The sequence below is a fragment of the Mus caroli genome, unplaced genomic scaffold (assembly GCF_978045245.1).
Source record: "Mus caroli unplaced genomic scaffold, Mus_caroli_1 scaffold_2, whole genome shotgun sequence".
NCBI classification, from domain to species: Eukaryota; Metazoa; Chordata; class Mammalia; order Rodentia; family Muridae; genus Mus; species Mus caroli.
The window spans coordinates 45,120,577-45,137,055 of NW_028227257.1; the positions used below are offsets into that span (position 1 = coordinate 45,120,577).

Consider the following 16,479-nt stretch of genomic DNA (forward strand, 5'->3'; position numbering starts at 1 on the left):
TTGTGAGTTCCTCTATGTTGAGCCTTGTCTCAGATCCTCATAGAGACTTGGATTCCTTGGCTAGCACTCCCTGCTACGGCTTCTGGTATCCATGTGGCATAGTCTAATGAAGGCAACCTTTTTGGCACTTGGGATGGAGAAGAACTTCTTCTCACCCATGACTTATAAATAAATGCATCCTTCTTACATACTCCACACTTATACCAGAAAAGCCACTATGCTTAAAATAAAATAATCATATTCAGTAACTCATTTTTGCTAATTATATTCAATATTCTTTACAGAACCAACAGTCAGTAGAAAAATTGTCAAAATAAGTCCAGCAACAGAACAAAAGTATGAACATTTATCTCTAAAAGTGATATTCACGTTCATCTGCTTGCACCAACCCAAACATCCTGCCAGTGTTTCGCTACACACATTTCAGCTCTCTAAAAGGGACTTGCCAGTTCTGGTGTTGAATTCTGAAGTCTCTCATCTGTGCTGTCTGTCTTCTTTGTCACCTATCATTTCTACGGTGACAATTCAAGGCAGCAGTTGGTGAGGCAGCACTGCATGGTCTACAGAGAGGAAGCCAGCAGCTTGAAATCAGGGCAAGTGCAAGGCAGGATACAGCCATGCCCGGAAATGGACATACGTTAGACACCACGAATGGGAAAGGCTCCTTTCAGAGCCAGATGAGCCAAGCTCTGACAACAAAGCTCTTTTGAGTGGCTCTCTAACCACTCGTCTTACCTGTGAGTACAGGAAGTTTCCAGCAATTACTCATCAAGGAGCTTCCACAAGAGCTTCATGCATCAAAGGCAGAGCATGCTGAGGGGCAGCTCAGAAAGACGAGGCGTCTTATATTAAATACCACTGTAAGCTCCCCAAACACGGAAAACAAATGTGGAAACTCAAATGGTAACCTTGAAAGAATTACATTGTGCTCTCTGAGGTCTCTATAACCCAGAGGGCGGGTTCCGAATACTAACCACCAGGAAAACAAACTACTTTGAACAAGGGGTCCTGCACGGAGCATGTGCTTGCACCACTCAGCCCTGTTCGTTTAAAGAAGCCCATGCACAACCTCCACTAAAATGCTGGCATGCTGCCCTCTGTTTGTGTGCACAGTTTGTCCAGCCTGCATGGATTCTAATGCATTGTTTACAGTCGTCCAAGACCAAAAAGTGGATACATCACTTGATCTGGTTCCAAGACTGGGCTTAAAGCCAGAAAGAAAATGACAAACTTGAAAATGTGGTAAGTTTCTTTTATTATTATTTTCTTGAATCCTCTCATCTGTTCAAGTCTAAAATATATGACCATTGACTAAAAACTAAAGCCCTGAATAGATAAATGACTGAGGAATGACTAAAAGATCTAAGAAGTTAGAGTAAATTTACCATTTCTTGACTAAGATTAATATCCATAAGAGGAAAAGCAATAAAGAAACAATCACTCCCCCCTTCCCACCATTATTTGCTCTCATCAGTTATATGACCAAGAAGGAAAGGCTAGTATAAAACACTTAAAGCCATTTTCTCCACTGAAAATATTATACATCTATATACATATATACACATATATATTATGTATACATGTATATGTATGTGTGTCTATATCTATACACACACACACACATACACACAGGATCAAAACACTGATCTCTCAAAACAATAGAGATCCATCAAAGAGCCTTTGGTCCCCTTCTCCTCTTTAAGCAAAGAAATGTTTATGATTAGTCTTCCAGAGAAGCTTAACTGAGTTGCTGTGAATTATTTAAAATCCCCAAAATATCTTCTGGTGCTTTTATGGAAATTTGATTTACAAGTTGAAAAAATCAAACTGACAGTTTGGTCTCTTGTACAAGTACCCAACCTTTAGAAATGCTCTAGGCATTATAAATAAATCTTTCACAAATATAGCTGTGACTGTTCCAGAAATAGTTCTTAGGAGTGAAAAAAAAAAAAACCTTTTAAGCCATTGTTTTACATATAACAACAGGAAACCAAACAGAATATTGAAGACAATGTGATTAACACACCCAGTAACAAACATGAACACTAAATATGAGATCTTACCCACATATAATTCCTGACCCGGGTGTAAATTCTATAGTTTCCTTCCATATCTATGGTAATAGACGCTTCCAGAACAAACACACATCATGGTTAGATATACTCCACGCACCATTACAATAGAGTTTGCTTTTTAAGATGAGACGGTGAGCTGGCCCATTCAGGGTTGACCTGAAGGCCAGATAATAATTTTTCAGCATAGAAAAGTTCCTGAGAGGACCCACAATTCTGAGGAGTTACAACATGTACACACAAGTGTGAAGGGCTGCCAAGACAAGGCCTAAGATTAATTACCCAAGGGAGAATCTCTTGTGTACTGTATGGAAATATCACCTGTCAATAGAAAGCTAATAGCCTGTTATCTGAGGCCAATAGGAGGTGGGAATTCTGGGAGGGAGAGAGGAACTCGGAGATAAGAGTCTGGTGTGGAAACAAATTTGCCCCAAACTCTGAGGAGACAGACATATAAAACTGAGACGAGGTTACCAGCCACATGACACTCACAGAACAGAATGAATGGGTTAATTAAATGGCAAGCTATTCAGAGATAGAGCAAAAGCTTGTAGCCTGGACATTTATTCATAAATAATAAGCATCAGAGTCATTATTTTGGGAACTAGGGAGTGGGTAGAAAAGCCCACAGTTACATAACATGGGTTTCAAAACTAATATTTGAACCACACTGTACAGTAATTGGTGAGCCCCTATCTGTTCTAATACTATTCTATTAGTATTGCTTCCCTATTGGCTTCTAAATGTATTCTGTGCTCTCAAAACAATGACAACAAATTACCTCTTCAGATGTCAGAAATTGGAGGATGAAAATATTCTATGTGCTGGGCCTCTTAGGTGCCAGCGACTCTTGAAAACATAACCACTTCTAAGGAATATTCTTGTCTAACTTCCCATTAAACCTCAAGTAAATCCTATGGTCTGCAGACAGTTTTTAATAATTCAGTAAAGGATCTTCAACTGGCTTTATAAGAATTGAGCTACTGAATTCTTAGTATTGTGGGCAGAAACCTAAATGTGGGAAGTTTCTTGAAAACTCAATAAAAAAGTAGCTTTAATTTTTTAACACTGTTCCAGTTTTACTCTCTGTTGCTGTGATAAACAGGATCAAAAGCAGCTTGGGTGATGGCTTATTTGGCTTATGGTTTACAATATATAACAAAGTATAACCCAGGCAGGAACTCAAGGAAGAAACCTGGAATCAGAAACTAAAGCAGAGTCCACAGAGAAACACTATACACTAGCTTGATCCCAGGTTCATGTTCGACTACCTTTCTTATAGGCCTGCCCACTTGCCAAGGAATGGTACTGCCCACAGCAGGCCTGACTCTCCTACATCAATTGTAAGTCATAAGTATCCCATATATATGTCTACAATGAAGGAGACAATTCCTCATCTGAGGTTCCCTCTCTCCAGATGTGACAAATTGACAACCACAATTTGCCATCACAAACATTAATAAATTATCAGGGCCATATCAGATTACTACTGGGAGAACTGTTAATTATAGCACAGAGAGAATTGAGAAGGACTGACTGTTCAACCTTTGGTCATTAAAGTCATAGAGAATTTTCTCATTGACTTTCTTCATTCTGCACTGAAAGGGATTTAAATCGATGAAGGTCCAAAATCATGTTCACCACCAAATTCAATCCACTAGTCCAACAGAAAAACAATAATAATTATTTTAGGATCTAGTGACTCCAGCATTTCACACAAGCATCTTTGAAAAGTCCTAAGGCCCTTAGCCTGAGTCTCTGAAAGTAGAATCAATAAATAATACTGCAAAAGTTCATCTGTGAAATGGAAAGACATACATAAGGTAAACAAATACTATGTAAGAGACCAACAGGATAATGTAAGAAAGACATCTTATCTCTTACCTTATTCTGGTCTGTCCAGTAAAAGAAAAATCCCTGAGGATCAGTCCTCAAAATAATTGGAGTAACAATAGTGGAGTCCTGGAAAAGGAAAGAAAACATGCACATCAATTCATGCCCCTTTGGGAAGTTTCTAAGAACCAACAACTCTTAAGTGACTCTTCAATGTTATCAATTATTAAGAAAAGTTTAAAGCAAAGTAGACAGTCATTTTAAACTTCATAGAATTATTAATCAGACAGCTGAAGCAATGGCTCATTCCTACACAAACATCAGGACCTGGGTTCAAATCCCTAGAACCTACATGAAGGCAAGTATGGTAATAGACAGTTTAATGCTAGCATCCTTAAGGCAATATGTGAGGTACAGACAAGAAAATCCCCAGAAACTCCTGGGCTAGCAAGCCTGGTATAAACATTGGTAAACAATAAAAAGATGTTGTTCCAAAGATAGTAGAAAGTTAGGACTTTCCAGTGCTGTCCTCTGATCTCCACACATGCACCATAGGACATGCAAACCCTTGCACACAGATCATCGTATGCACGTACATATACCAAAAGGGTATCAGACACAGAACTGACAGAGTTAAGCAATAAGAAGAACATCTCTATTTAACTGGAAAAGGAAGATAGTAATGCATGCATTTATTAAGACACAATTTTCAAGACACTGGCATACTTTCTGTTAGAAATCTATATTTAGATTTCCAAATAATGTTAACACTAGCTATCATCACATATTTCATATAATTAAGGTTAATTAAAATCCATGCTTGAGGATAATATTTTAAATTACATTTGCTCCATAAATGATTTTTAATTGTACCAAAGAGAGTAAGCATAGCTTTTGGGCATTATTGTATCCAAGGTAACAGTAAATAAGGCCATCTTTCAAATACTTGGAAAGGTGCATAGGAAATTATTGCAGGTTTAAATTCCACATACTAATCTAAAACATCATAGACAAATAGTGCTCTGAATTTAATGCACGAGTCTATGAAGCTCAGTTGTATGCATTGTGCTATAAAAGCAAACATTGTTGAGATGTGCTGTTTTTCTGGTAATATTCAAAAACTTACTTCTTACACACACACACACACACACACACCAAATATGGTTTTATAAATTTCAAGTAAAACTACATCATTTGCTTTTTGCTTTCCTTCCTTCAACTCCTTCCCTGTCCCCTCATTCCAGACTCTCCCGATTCAAGCCCATGGCCTCTTTCCCATGATTTGCTATGCATATGTGCACATACACATACAGTACCTGCTGAGTCCATGTAGTGTGACTTCTGGGTATATGGTTCCAGGGCTGACCACTTGGTATTAGATACCCAAGCAAAGGGCTCATCCCTTGGGAAGACTAATTCTGCCCCTCTCAGCAGCCATTGGGGCACCGCCATTCTTTATTTATCCTGTGAGATCTCCCCACCCCACATGAACATATTCAGGGTTGAAGTACTCTACTCAGGCCTTGGCTGAAAATACAGTTTTCCATTTTTTTCTATTGCTCTTTTAAGATCATAATGACATGATTTCCTTTCCTCCTCTCAAGCCCTCCATATTCCCTTCTCTTCTCTATTTCAAATTCAAGTACTCTTTTTTCATTAATTGTTGTTACATGCATATGTTTATATACATGAACATATATAACCCTAAATATAAACTGCTTAGTCTAAATAATGTTACTCAAATGTATAGTTTCAGGACTGACTATTTGGTATTGGGTAACTGTCGTGCTCTTCTACCTCTCCCTCTCTCCCAGTCCCTTAGTTGTCTGCAGTTCTTTGTGTAGGACTGAAGTGACTTCACTGCCAATTTTGTTGGTGGTGCTTATTTGTTTTAAGGCTGTATTTAATTATAATACTATTTCACCCTTTCCTTACTTTCCTCCCAAGCTCTCCATATACCTCGCCCCACTCCCTTTCCAATGTCTAACCTTTTTTTTCAAAGTTGTTATTACAGATGTTATTGCTGTGTATGCATATATATTACTAAATATAGCCTATTGAGTCCATATGTTTCTTGTATGTATACGGTTAGGGCTGACTGTCTGGCACTACACAACCAACTAGTGTGTTTCTCTTTGGGGATGAGTAACTCCCACACTCCTCAGCTGCCTATAATACTTTCCAGAGTGTTGGGGCCTCATGGCCTTTTTTCCCACCCAGTTTATTCATTTTTGTCATCCCTGTTCAGCTCATATTTGGATGGTCTTGTGAAAACATGGTTATTGGAGAAGAATCTACAAGCACTAATCTACTAAGCCAGCACAATCCCTAACAATGTATAAACATTTGTCCTTATACCCACAGATAAATGTAGACTTCTCCAGTCTTCAAGGACACTGTTCTTTGCCACAGACAGAGACCATTACAGAAAACCACAACAAATCAACAAAGAGTGACCTCCAGCCCAGTCCCAATCAATATGTCGACAAAACCCTCCTATATGTAAGGTTCAGGGATCATTGCAGAAGACTGGAGGAAAGATTGTAAGAGCCAGAGGATCAGAGAGTTTGTTGTGAGGTCATGTCTCCTAGAGATGGAGCGATAATCCAGTCATTAAAGGAATGGCTCACAACCAAAACAATAGATTGTCTCTCCTAGTGACATCAGAAGCTGTACCCACAAAGTCCCACTAGCCACTTTTCCCCTTTATTGAAAATAAGATTTTTTTCTTAAATAATATAACCTGATTACAGTTTCCACCCCCTCTACCCCTCCAACTTCCCATCCCATCTAGAGCCACTTGGTTTCTGTTTCTTGTTAGAAGACACATGGGGACTCTAAGGGATAAATAGTAAAGTCTAATAAAATAAAATATAAGGTAAGGCAAAACCTAACGCAAAGGAATAGACAAAACAACCAGAAGAAAAAGATCACAAGAGAAGGCACAAGAAATAGGTCCATTCATTCACACACTGAGGAATTCCATAAAAATACTAAACTGGAAGGCATAATATAAACCAAAGATATGGTGCAGGTGCACGCAGGCCCTGTGCATGTGACCCTCGCCTCTGTGAGTTCATATGTTGGGCTTGTCGGTTTACAGGGCCTCATTTTCTTGGTGTCCTCCATTTTCTCTGGTTCTTAAGTCTCTTTTTGCCTCCTCTTCTGCAGAGTTCCTTGAGACCCAAAGAGAGAGATTGAAGAGTCTCTCACTCTTGCTTGTTATCTTGCTCTGGGTCTCTGTATTTTTTCCCATCTGCTGAAGGAGGACACTTCTCTGATGATGGCTTAGGAAGGCACCAGTCTATGAGTATAGCAGAGTGCCATGACAAGACATTTTATTGTAAGTTCTACTTTAAAAAACAAAACAAAGAAATAGTATCTGATTTTATCCCAAGTCCCTGTACTATTTAGAGGCAGGTTCTTGGTCACCCAAGCAATGTCAGATATGACATTGTTCCAGCTCACAGAGATCACTTCTTGATTGGTTCTTCACACAAGCTTTGTGCCAACCTTGCACCGGCATGACTTACAGACATGACACCAATATTAATCCAAGGTTGTGTTGGATTAATTCATTGGCATTATGTTTATCTTTTGGTTATGTGCAGATTACCTCGAGGTACTAAAGATGTTAGAACACGGGGGTGAAAGCCCTATGGAAGCATCAGCTAGATTTCTCGAATCAACACAATGAGTTGTGTAGGTGTTGCCTTCAGCAATGTACCTTGCCCTCAGTTTGTGGAGAGCTGTCTTGGCAACGACCTGGGTTATTTGAGGATTCCCATGAGCCTCTTTTGGCCACCAACTCAATTAGATGTAACTCAATCCTAGTGATGAGATGGCCAGTTGAGGCTTTGTCTCCCTCATTATATGTCAACCTTAGTTAAACTATCTTATATATATATATATATATATATATATATATATATATATAAAGGTTCAACTTCACTATATTTCCATACTAACCCTCAGATGGCCTGCAATTTTAGTTGTCTTCCCTGTATTCTCTCCCTTGGTTTCATGCCCATTTGTTTGTCCCACTGCAAGCACTCCCATGATGCCTCCATAACTACCTATTCTATTTCCCATCCCTAATGAGGTCTATCTGTTCCCCCTAGATCCTTTAAATGTAATGATGGTTCTATAGATTTTAGGTTGGTTATCACGAACTTAAAAGCTTATATCTATATATAAGCCAATAACATATTTCTATTTCTGGTTCTAGGATACCTCACTCAGCATAATTTTATTTGTTTTTTGTTTGGTGTTGTTTGTTTTGTTTCTGTTTATTTCTGGTTCATTCCACTTACCTGAGAATTTCATGGTTTCTTTTTTTTTTTAATAGTTGGGATATTTTTTCAGCTATATGGGGTTTTGTTTTTAGGGGATTTTTGTCTTGTTTTGCTTTGTTATATTTACTTATTTACATCCTAAACTCTGCCCCCTCCTCCAGGTCACCCACTCACAGAGTCCTTTTCCCCACCCCCTCCCCTTTTCTTATTAGGAAAGGGCCCTCTTGGCCATCCCCATACCCTATCACATCAAGCCTTTGCCAGATTAGGCCAGACAGGCAGCCCTGTTGGGAAACAGTTTGTTCCAGCCTGTTCTTTGGATGGTGGCTTAGTCTCTGAGAGTTCCTAGGGGTCCAGGTTAGTTGATTCTATTGGTCCTCCTTTGGGGTTCACATAGCCTTCAAAGCCTTCAATTCTTCCACTAACTCTTCCATAAGAGTCCCTGACCTCTGCCTAATGTTTGACTGTGGGTATCTGTATCTGTTTCAGTCAGCTGCTGGGTAGAGACTCTCAGAGGACTTACATGCTAGGCTCATGTCCCCACTGCTAGGCACCTCAGCTACTGCCTCCCCAATGTTTCCAAATAAAACTGAGAATAGTCCTTTCAAAATCTGGGATGAATTGTGTTGGAATTTTATGGGTATTGCATCAAATCTGTAGATTGCTTTTAGTAAAACAGCTGTTTATATATATTAATCCTATCCATAAGCATAAAAGATCTTTTCATCTTCTGATATCTTCAATTTCTTTCTCAACATCTTAAAAATTCTTGTAAGTTTTTCAGCTTGGTTAGAGCTACAACAATATGTTTCATATTATTTGAGCCCATTAAGAAATGTGTTCTTTCCTAGATTCATCAGTTCATTTGCTATTTGTGTATTTGTATATTTGTATACTTGTTATATGTATATTCGTAACTGATTTTTCTGAGTTAATTTTGTATACAGCTAAACACTTTGGTGAAACAAACACTTTGCTGAAGGAGTTATCCAGTAGAATTTTTAGGATATTGTATAAATACTATCATATCATCTCCAAATAAAGATAGTGGACTTCTTCATTTTCAATGTGTATTCCATTCATCCTTCAGTTGTCTTATTGCTCTAGTAAGTCTTCAAGCATGATACTGAATATATATGGAGAGGGTAGACAACCTTGTCTTATTTCATATTTTAATGGAATTACTCTCTCCACTTAAGTTGGCTATGGGATTGCTGTAAACTACCTTTATTGAGTTGAGATATGTCCATTGTATCACTAATCTCAAGAAGTTTATCATGAAGGAGTGTTGGATTTTGTCAAAGGTCTTTTCTGCATCTAATGAGATGATCATATGGTTTATGCCTTTTAGTTTGTTTCTAAGGTGGATTATATATACCAATTTACATATGCCATCTCTAGGATGAAGCCTACTAGATCATGATGGTTATATTTTAATGTGTTTTTACATTCTGTTCACAAATAATTTATTGAGAACATTTGCATCCAAGTTCATTAGGGAAATTAATCCGTAGTTCACTTTCTGTGTTGGGTCTTTAGTAGGTATGGTTATCAGGATAATTATGGCTTCATAAAACATACTGGGCAACGTTCCTCCTGTTTCCATTTGTGGAATAATTTAAGTACTGTATTTAACTCCTAGCAAGTCTAGTAGAATTCTGTGCTAAAATCATCTAATCATGGGTTGGGTTTTGGTATTGTTGTTTGTTGGGGAACATTGAGAAACTTTTAATGACTGCTTCTATGCTTCTACTTCATTAGGGGTTATAGGTGTGTTTAAATTGCTTATCTGATCTTAACTTTGTTAAGTGGCATATACAAGAAAATTATCCTTTTTTTTTAAAGGTTTTCCAATTTGGTGGAGTTCAGGTTTTTAAAGTATGTCCTTAGGATTCTCTGGATTCTCTCAGTGTCTGTTGTTAATGTCTCCATTTTCATTTCTAATTTTGGTAGTTTGGATATTCTCTATGCCTTTAGTTAATTTGGATAACATTTTCAGTTTTATCAATGTTTCTCAAAGAACCAACACTTTGTTTTATTGATTCTTTGTACTGCTTTAATTTTATTGATTTCAGTCCTGAATTTGATTATTTCTTGCCATCTACTCCTTTTCGGGTGTCATTTATTTATTTATTTATTTTTGCTGTTGTTGTTCTAGAGCTTTCGGGTGTGCTGTTAAGTTACTAGTATGAGATTTTCCCCATTTTTCTATGTAGGCATTTAGTGCTATGAACTTGCCACTTAAAACCACTTTTGTTGTGTCTATAAGTTTTTTTTATGTTGTACATTCCTTTCATTCAGTTCTTGGAAGTCTTTCATTTCTTTATTGTTTCTGCCTTGATCCATTTATCATTGAGTAAGTAAGTTCCACAAGTTTGTACACACTCTATTATTTCTGCTGTTCTTTATGTCCAGCTTTAATCCATGATGGTGAGATAGCATGAACGGTGTTACTTCAACTTCCTTGTACCTACTAAGAATTAGTTTGTGTCTAATATTTGGTCAATTTTGGAGAAAGTTCCATGAGCTGTTGAGAAGATGGAATTATTTTTTTCTGATACCAAGAAGTGTTTGCTGACAGAAGCCTGGTATAGCTGTCCTTTGAGAGGCTCTGCCAGAGCATGACCAATTCAGATGTGGATGCTCGCAGCCAACCATCAGACTGAGCATGGGGACCCCAATGGAGGAGTTAGGGGAAAGATTGAAGGAGCTGAAGGGGTTTGCAACCCCATAGGAAGAAGAACAGTATCAACCAACCAGACCCTCCAGAGCTCCCAGGGACTAAACCACCAACCGAAGAGTACACATAGAGGGACCCATGGCTCCAGATGCATATGTAACAGAGGATGGCCTTATCTGGCATCAATAAGAGGGGAGGACCTTAGTCCGGTGGAAGCTCGATGCCCCAGTGTAGGAAGATGCTAGGGCAGTGAAGCAGGAGTGGGTGGTTGGGTAAGTAGAGGAGCACCCTCATAGAAGCAGAGTTGGGGAAGATGAGATATGGTGTTTATGGAGGGGAAATCTGGAAGGACAACATTTGGAATAAAAATAAATAAAGTAACCAATAAAAGTACCCAAACCAAACAAACAAAAACCTCTGTAAATATATGTCAGGTCCATTTTTTGGTTGGTTAGTTGGCTGGCTGGCTGGCTGACTAATTGGCTGGTTGGCTGGTTGGCTGGTTGGCTGGTTGGCTGGTTGGCTGGTTGGCTGTTTGGCTGTTTGGCTGGTTGGCTGGTTGGCTGGCTGGTTGGTTGGCTGGTTGGTTGGCTGGTTGGTTGGCTGGTTGGTTGGCTGGTTGGTCTGTTGAGTTTTCCCCTCAATAACAGAGTACCAAACCTAGACCCTTGCTTTCTACCACTGAGCTAAATTCCTAACCCCTGTTCATTTGGTTTATAACATCAGTTAGCACCAGAAAATCTCTGTTTAGTTTTAGTCTGGATGACCTATTGGCAAGAGTGGGTTACTGAAATCTCCCACTGTCAGTGTGTGAGGGGTTAATATGTGATTTAAATTGTAGTGGTGTTTCTTTTATGAACTTAGGTGTCCTTGTGTTTGTTCAATAGATGTTAGGATGTTAAGAGTTAATAATGACCTCTTAGTTGATCTTTCCTTTGATGAGTATGTAGTATCCTTCCCCATCTCTTCTGATCATTTTGGTTTGAAGTCTATTTTGTCAGTCATTAAAATGACTACCATAGCTTGCTTCTTAGATTCATTTGCTTGGAATATCTTTTTCCTTCTCTTTACCTTGAGGTGATGTTTAGCCTTGATGTTGTTTGTTTCTAGAATGCGGCAGAAAGATATATTCTCTTTTCTCATTTATTCTGTTAGTCTGTGTCTTTTTATTGTGGAATTAAGACCATTGGTATGAGAGATATCAATGAATAGTGTCCATTGATTCCTGTTATGTTGTTGTTGTTTCTGGTGTGTCTGTGTGTGATTTTGTGTGTGTGTTTCCCCTCTTTTGATTTACTTATCAGGTTCATTTATTTCTTTTTTTCTTCTGTGTGGTTAACCATTTTATGTTGGAGTTGTCCTTCTAGTGCATTCTGTAGGGCTAGGTTTATAGACATTATGCTTATTATCTCCATCTATGGTGATTGAAAGTTTGGCTGGGTATAGCAGTCTGGACTGGCATCTGTGCTCCATAAAGTCCCCATTAAAAAGTCAATTGTTATTGTAATAGGTCTGGTTTTGTTTGTTTGTTTTTTGTTGTTGTTTTTTGTTTGTTTGGTTTTGGAGACAGGGTTTCACTGTAGCTCTGGCTGTCCTGGAAGTCACTTTGTAGACCAGGCTGGCCTCGAACTCAGAAATCCGCCTGCCTCTGTCTCCCAAGTGCTGGGATTAAAGGCATGCGCCACCAAGCCCAGCTCTCCTTTGCAGCTTTTAATATTCTCTTTTTGTTCTGTTGCATGGTGAAAAGGCTTTCTTTTCTGGTCAAATATATTTTGTGTTCTGTATGCTTTTTGTATCTTGACAGGCATCTACTTCTTTAAGTTACGGAAACTTATTTTCTATGATTTTGTTGAAAATATCTTCTGTGCTTTTGACCAGGGTTTCTTGCCTTCTGTTGTTTCCATTATTCATAGACTTTGCATTTTCATGTTGTCACACTTCCTGGATATTTCAGGATTTTTTAAATTAACATTTAATTTGACAGAGATACCCATTTCTTCTCTCCTGTCTCCAATTCCTGAGAGTCTCTCTTCCATCTTGGTGAATCTTGTGTCTGTGGTTCCTGTTCTAGTTTCCACACTTTCTTTTTTCATTTCCACACCTCCCTCAGTTTGGATTTATTCATTCTATTCACATTTTCAGGTCTTGAGCTGTTTTGTTCATTTCCTTCCACTGTTTGTGCTTGTATAGATTCCTTTAATGGATTTCTTCATTTCCTTTTTAAGTGCCTCTATCATATTCATAAAGGCCATTTTAAGGTTTTCCTTTTGTGCTCTAACTATGTTCAAATATTCAGGGCATACTGTGATAGGATTGCAGCCTTCAGTGAAGACATATTGTTATTGTGGTTTTATGCTGGTGTCTAAGTATCTGGGTTTGGAAAGACTGTAATTCCAGGTATTGATATCTGATCTTGTCTTTTTTGGATAGGTGTTTTGTTCCTTGGTTTCTATTTCCTCTCTAGTTCTCAGGATAGTATGTTGGCTGTGTAATGTCCTATAGGGAATTCTTCTGGAATCCTGATAAGTGTGGCCACTGAGAGCTCTAGGTATTGGGCTTTCCAGGTATTGTCTTTCTAGGTATTGGGAGCTGACACTTAGCAACTGGAATGGGGGTGGGGGTCACAGGAGGGAGGAAATCAGGGTGTTCCCTATGCAGAATTTACATAGTCCTCTGGGAATGGGAGCAGAGTGTGAGGAGAGGCTTCAGCACATGGTTTGTTACAGAGCTAAGGATGAGAATGGAGGATTTGGAGGAATGGAGGGAAACATGAAGATTCGTAGTTAGTTGACTGGATCCCTGACTGGAGTGGCCTATAGGTTCCTAGGGATTGCCTGAGGGAGTTGATGGCTGGGATAAAGCAATTTAATGTATGGGGGGTTATGAGGAGAAGATCTTTGTAATCCAGTGGACTTGGAACAGGGGCAAGGGTAGCCTCAGCAAGTGGCTACTGTAGAGCTAGATATGAGACTGGAGGTTAGATTTGGAGAAGAGAAGGAATAGGTGAAGAACTGAAATTAGCCAATCTGCTTCTCTGGCTGGAGTCTACTTAAAAAAAAAAAGTTTTCATATTTATCCAAACTACAGCAAATCCTAACCTCTGTATAATCTAAAGAAGTTTTAGTAAAAGCTTACAGAGAACTTACAGAGAGAACCTTGGAATATTTTATTGTTTCTTCATGGTAGGCCGAGTAGTAAAATGAATTCTGATTTCCTTGTAAGTTGAGTTTTAAGAGCCCAGGGCTGGAGGCTGCCCACCTGGTTTCCAATGCCTCCCTATTCCGTTCCTTAGTTCTGCACTGGACAGGGACAGAAAGGCAGAGGTACTGATGATATGTATCTGAGAAGGTTGAGAAAATCAAAGAGGATGGATTTTAAGTAAAGCACCTACACAAATAAATGCATGACACATGACAATGTTTACTATTCATATTAGAATATTTAAAAACAAAAATGTTGGCCCAGGACATGATGTGAAAGCACCTGCTTCTCAAGCCTGGGGAGCTGAGTGTGTCCCTGGGAACTCACACATCTCCAGAACCCATGTATAAGAGTCTGGAGGCAGAGGCTCAATTCTGTAATGCTTCATGCCTATGACGAGGCTGAAGACAGAGATACAGTTGGCCAGAGGCTCACAGGCCAGCTAGCCCAGAGTACTATCCCAGAGAGACGCTGGGCTTCAGCAAGGTAAAACGTTAAGAATCACCTCCTGAATGTTGCTCTCTAATCGCCACAAATTCATCTTGGCAAGCATACACATATGCACATGAACACACACACACTAATAAACATAAATATGGGCTTAAATGTAGGTTTATGTTGACATGCATTTATTAAGTAAAACAGATATAACATAAAGCTTGCAGCTATGTGGCACTGCAGTCAAATACACATACACGCGTATTACTGTACCAGTGTCCACAGTGGCAGAAACACGTCACCGTCCCTAACAGAAATGCCACGATAGTTTAAACATCACGTGCTAGTCCCACCTTCCACAGCTCTAATAACTACAATTCTACTTCCTGTCTCAAAAAAAAGATTGCTCTATGTTATACTTAAAGATTACTCTATGTTATACTTATAAATGAAAGCATACAAAGGATCCTTTTCCACCTGGCTTATTTCCTTTTGCAAAATGCTGTCCATGTACATTCATGCTACAGCCTGTGGATCAGCCTTTCTCTCTGAGGGTCTGTATCATAGATGCACTATGTTTGACTATCTACTCATCTTTCAGTGGACATTTGGGTTACTTTCTTTGGTAGCTGTCAATAATGTTACTGTAGACAAAGAAGCAGGGACATCTCTTTGAGACTTTACTTTCAATTATTTTCAGTAGATATTGAACAGAGGAATTTCTGGCTCATGTAGTAGGTCTATATTTAATATTTTGAAGCGACCACAATCCTATCTTATTCTGATATTCTTTATGCATTCATTTTGACCACTTCTTTAAAACTGTATTTATTTTATGTGTATGGGTGTTTAGTCTTCACATACATCTGTGAGCCACTTGCATATCTATTGTTCACAGAGGTCAGAAAACAATGGTGGGTATACTAGGACTGGTGTTCCAACAATTATCAGCAACTATGCAGGTGCAGGTGCAAGTGTCAGAAACCAAACTGGAATATCGGTCGGTGCTCTCAACCACTGAGCTACCTGTCCAGTCTTTTCCCACACATTCTTAACCTACAGCTTGAAAAATGATTTAAAAGAATTGCACAGTTGCATAGAACTTCATAAGGAGTGGAAAATTTTAGAATTATTTAAACTTTAAGTGTCAAAAAAAGAAGACACTTGGAAATAAAATTTGATCTTAAAATGCAGGAATAATTCAAAGACATTTTAGGCTTCTGTGAGATTACACACTTGACAGCTCACAGAAGCATTTGCAGCCATCTTCTATCATCTGTTCTTCCTAAGGTGAGCAAAATGAAAATACTGTCGAGCTCCACACAGTACCTGCTCCAGCTTCCTGACCAACCAGAACTAATGTACAGGTGTGAGCTTCACACAGCATGTCCCCTAACTTCCAGACCAACGTGAACTAACCTGTAAGTATGAATTATCATTTTCATGTCACCTCCTCTTCTTATCAGAGCAATGAACAAGATCCCATTAAAAAGATCTTGGTGACAATTCTCTGCAAGAATCTACAAAAACCAAGCATTAAAGTGAAAAGATCAAAGTCTATCAAATTTTTATTGTGGTCTCTTTGTATTAAGTCCCTTTGCTTCAATTGAATACTGCCAATTCTAGTGTATTTTTTCTCCTTCCTGCCCCCATACTTGGGTACAGGTCCTCAGTCAGTGATCATTTGTCTCGTCCTCATGCCCCCTTCCTTCATAATCAAACATTCCAGGACCAACTGGAATTCAGCATTCTTGGCATTCAAGGCCTGGTCTGACTCAGAAATACACAAATTGTCATTTCCAGTTTTATTTGCTACAGAGCTGTAAAATTCTGTATTCTCTCCATATCAAAGTAGCTACTCAGCCAAGATGCTACATATTATCTGTCAGAATGTGTGCCTAGGAGTGATGTCTGAAATACACAGTCATCCTCTCACTCCCAGGGCTGTGATTCTTAGATC

General features: G+C 38.8%; 1 protein-coding gene across 2 annotated transcripts in view; it reads right to left on the reverse strand.

The window, feature by feature from the left end:
- Nucleotides 1–16,479, reverse strand: part of Plcb1 (phospholipase C beta 1) — a 694,761-nt gene that overhangs the window by 664,387 nt on the left and 13,895 nt on the right. For both annotated transcript variants that reach the window (XM_085833870.1, XM_085833871.1), the window contains exon 2: nucleotides 3,957–4,034. In XM_085833870.1, coding sequence (XP_085689996.1) covers nucleotides 3,957–4,034 — 78 coding nt within the window. The remainder of the gene's footprint in view (nucleotides 1–3,956; nucleotides 4,035–16,479) is intronic.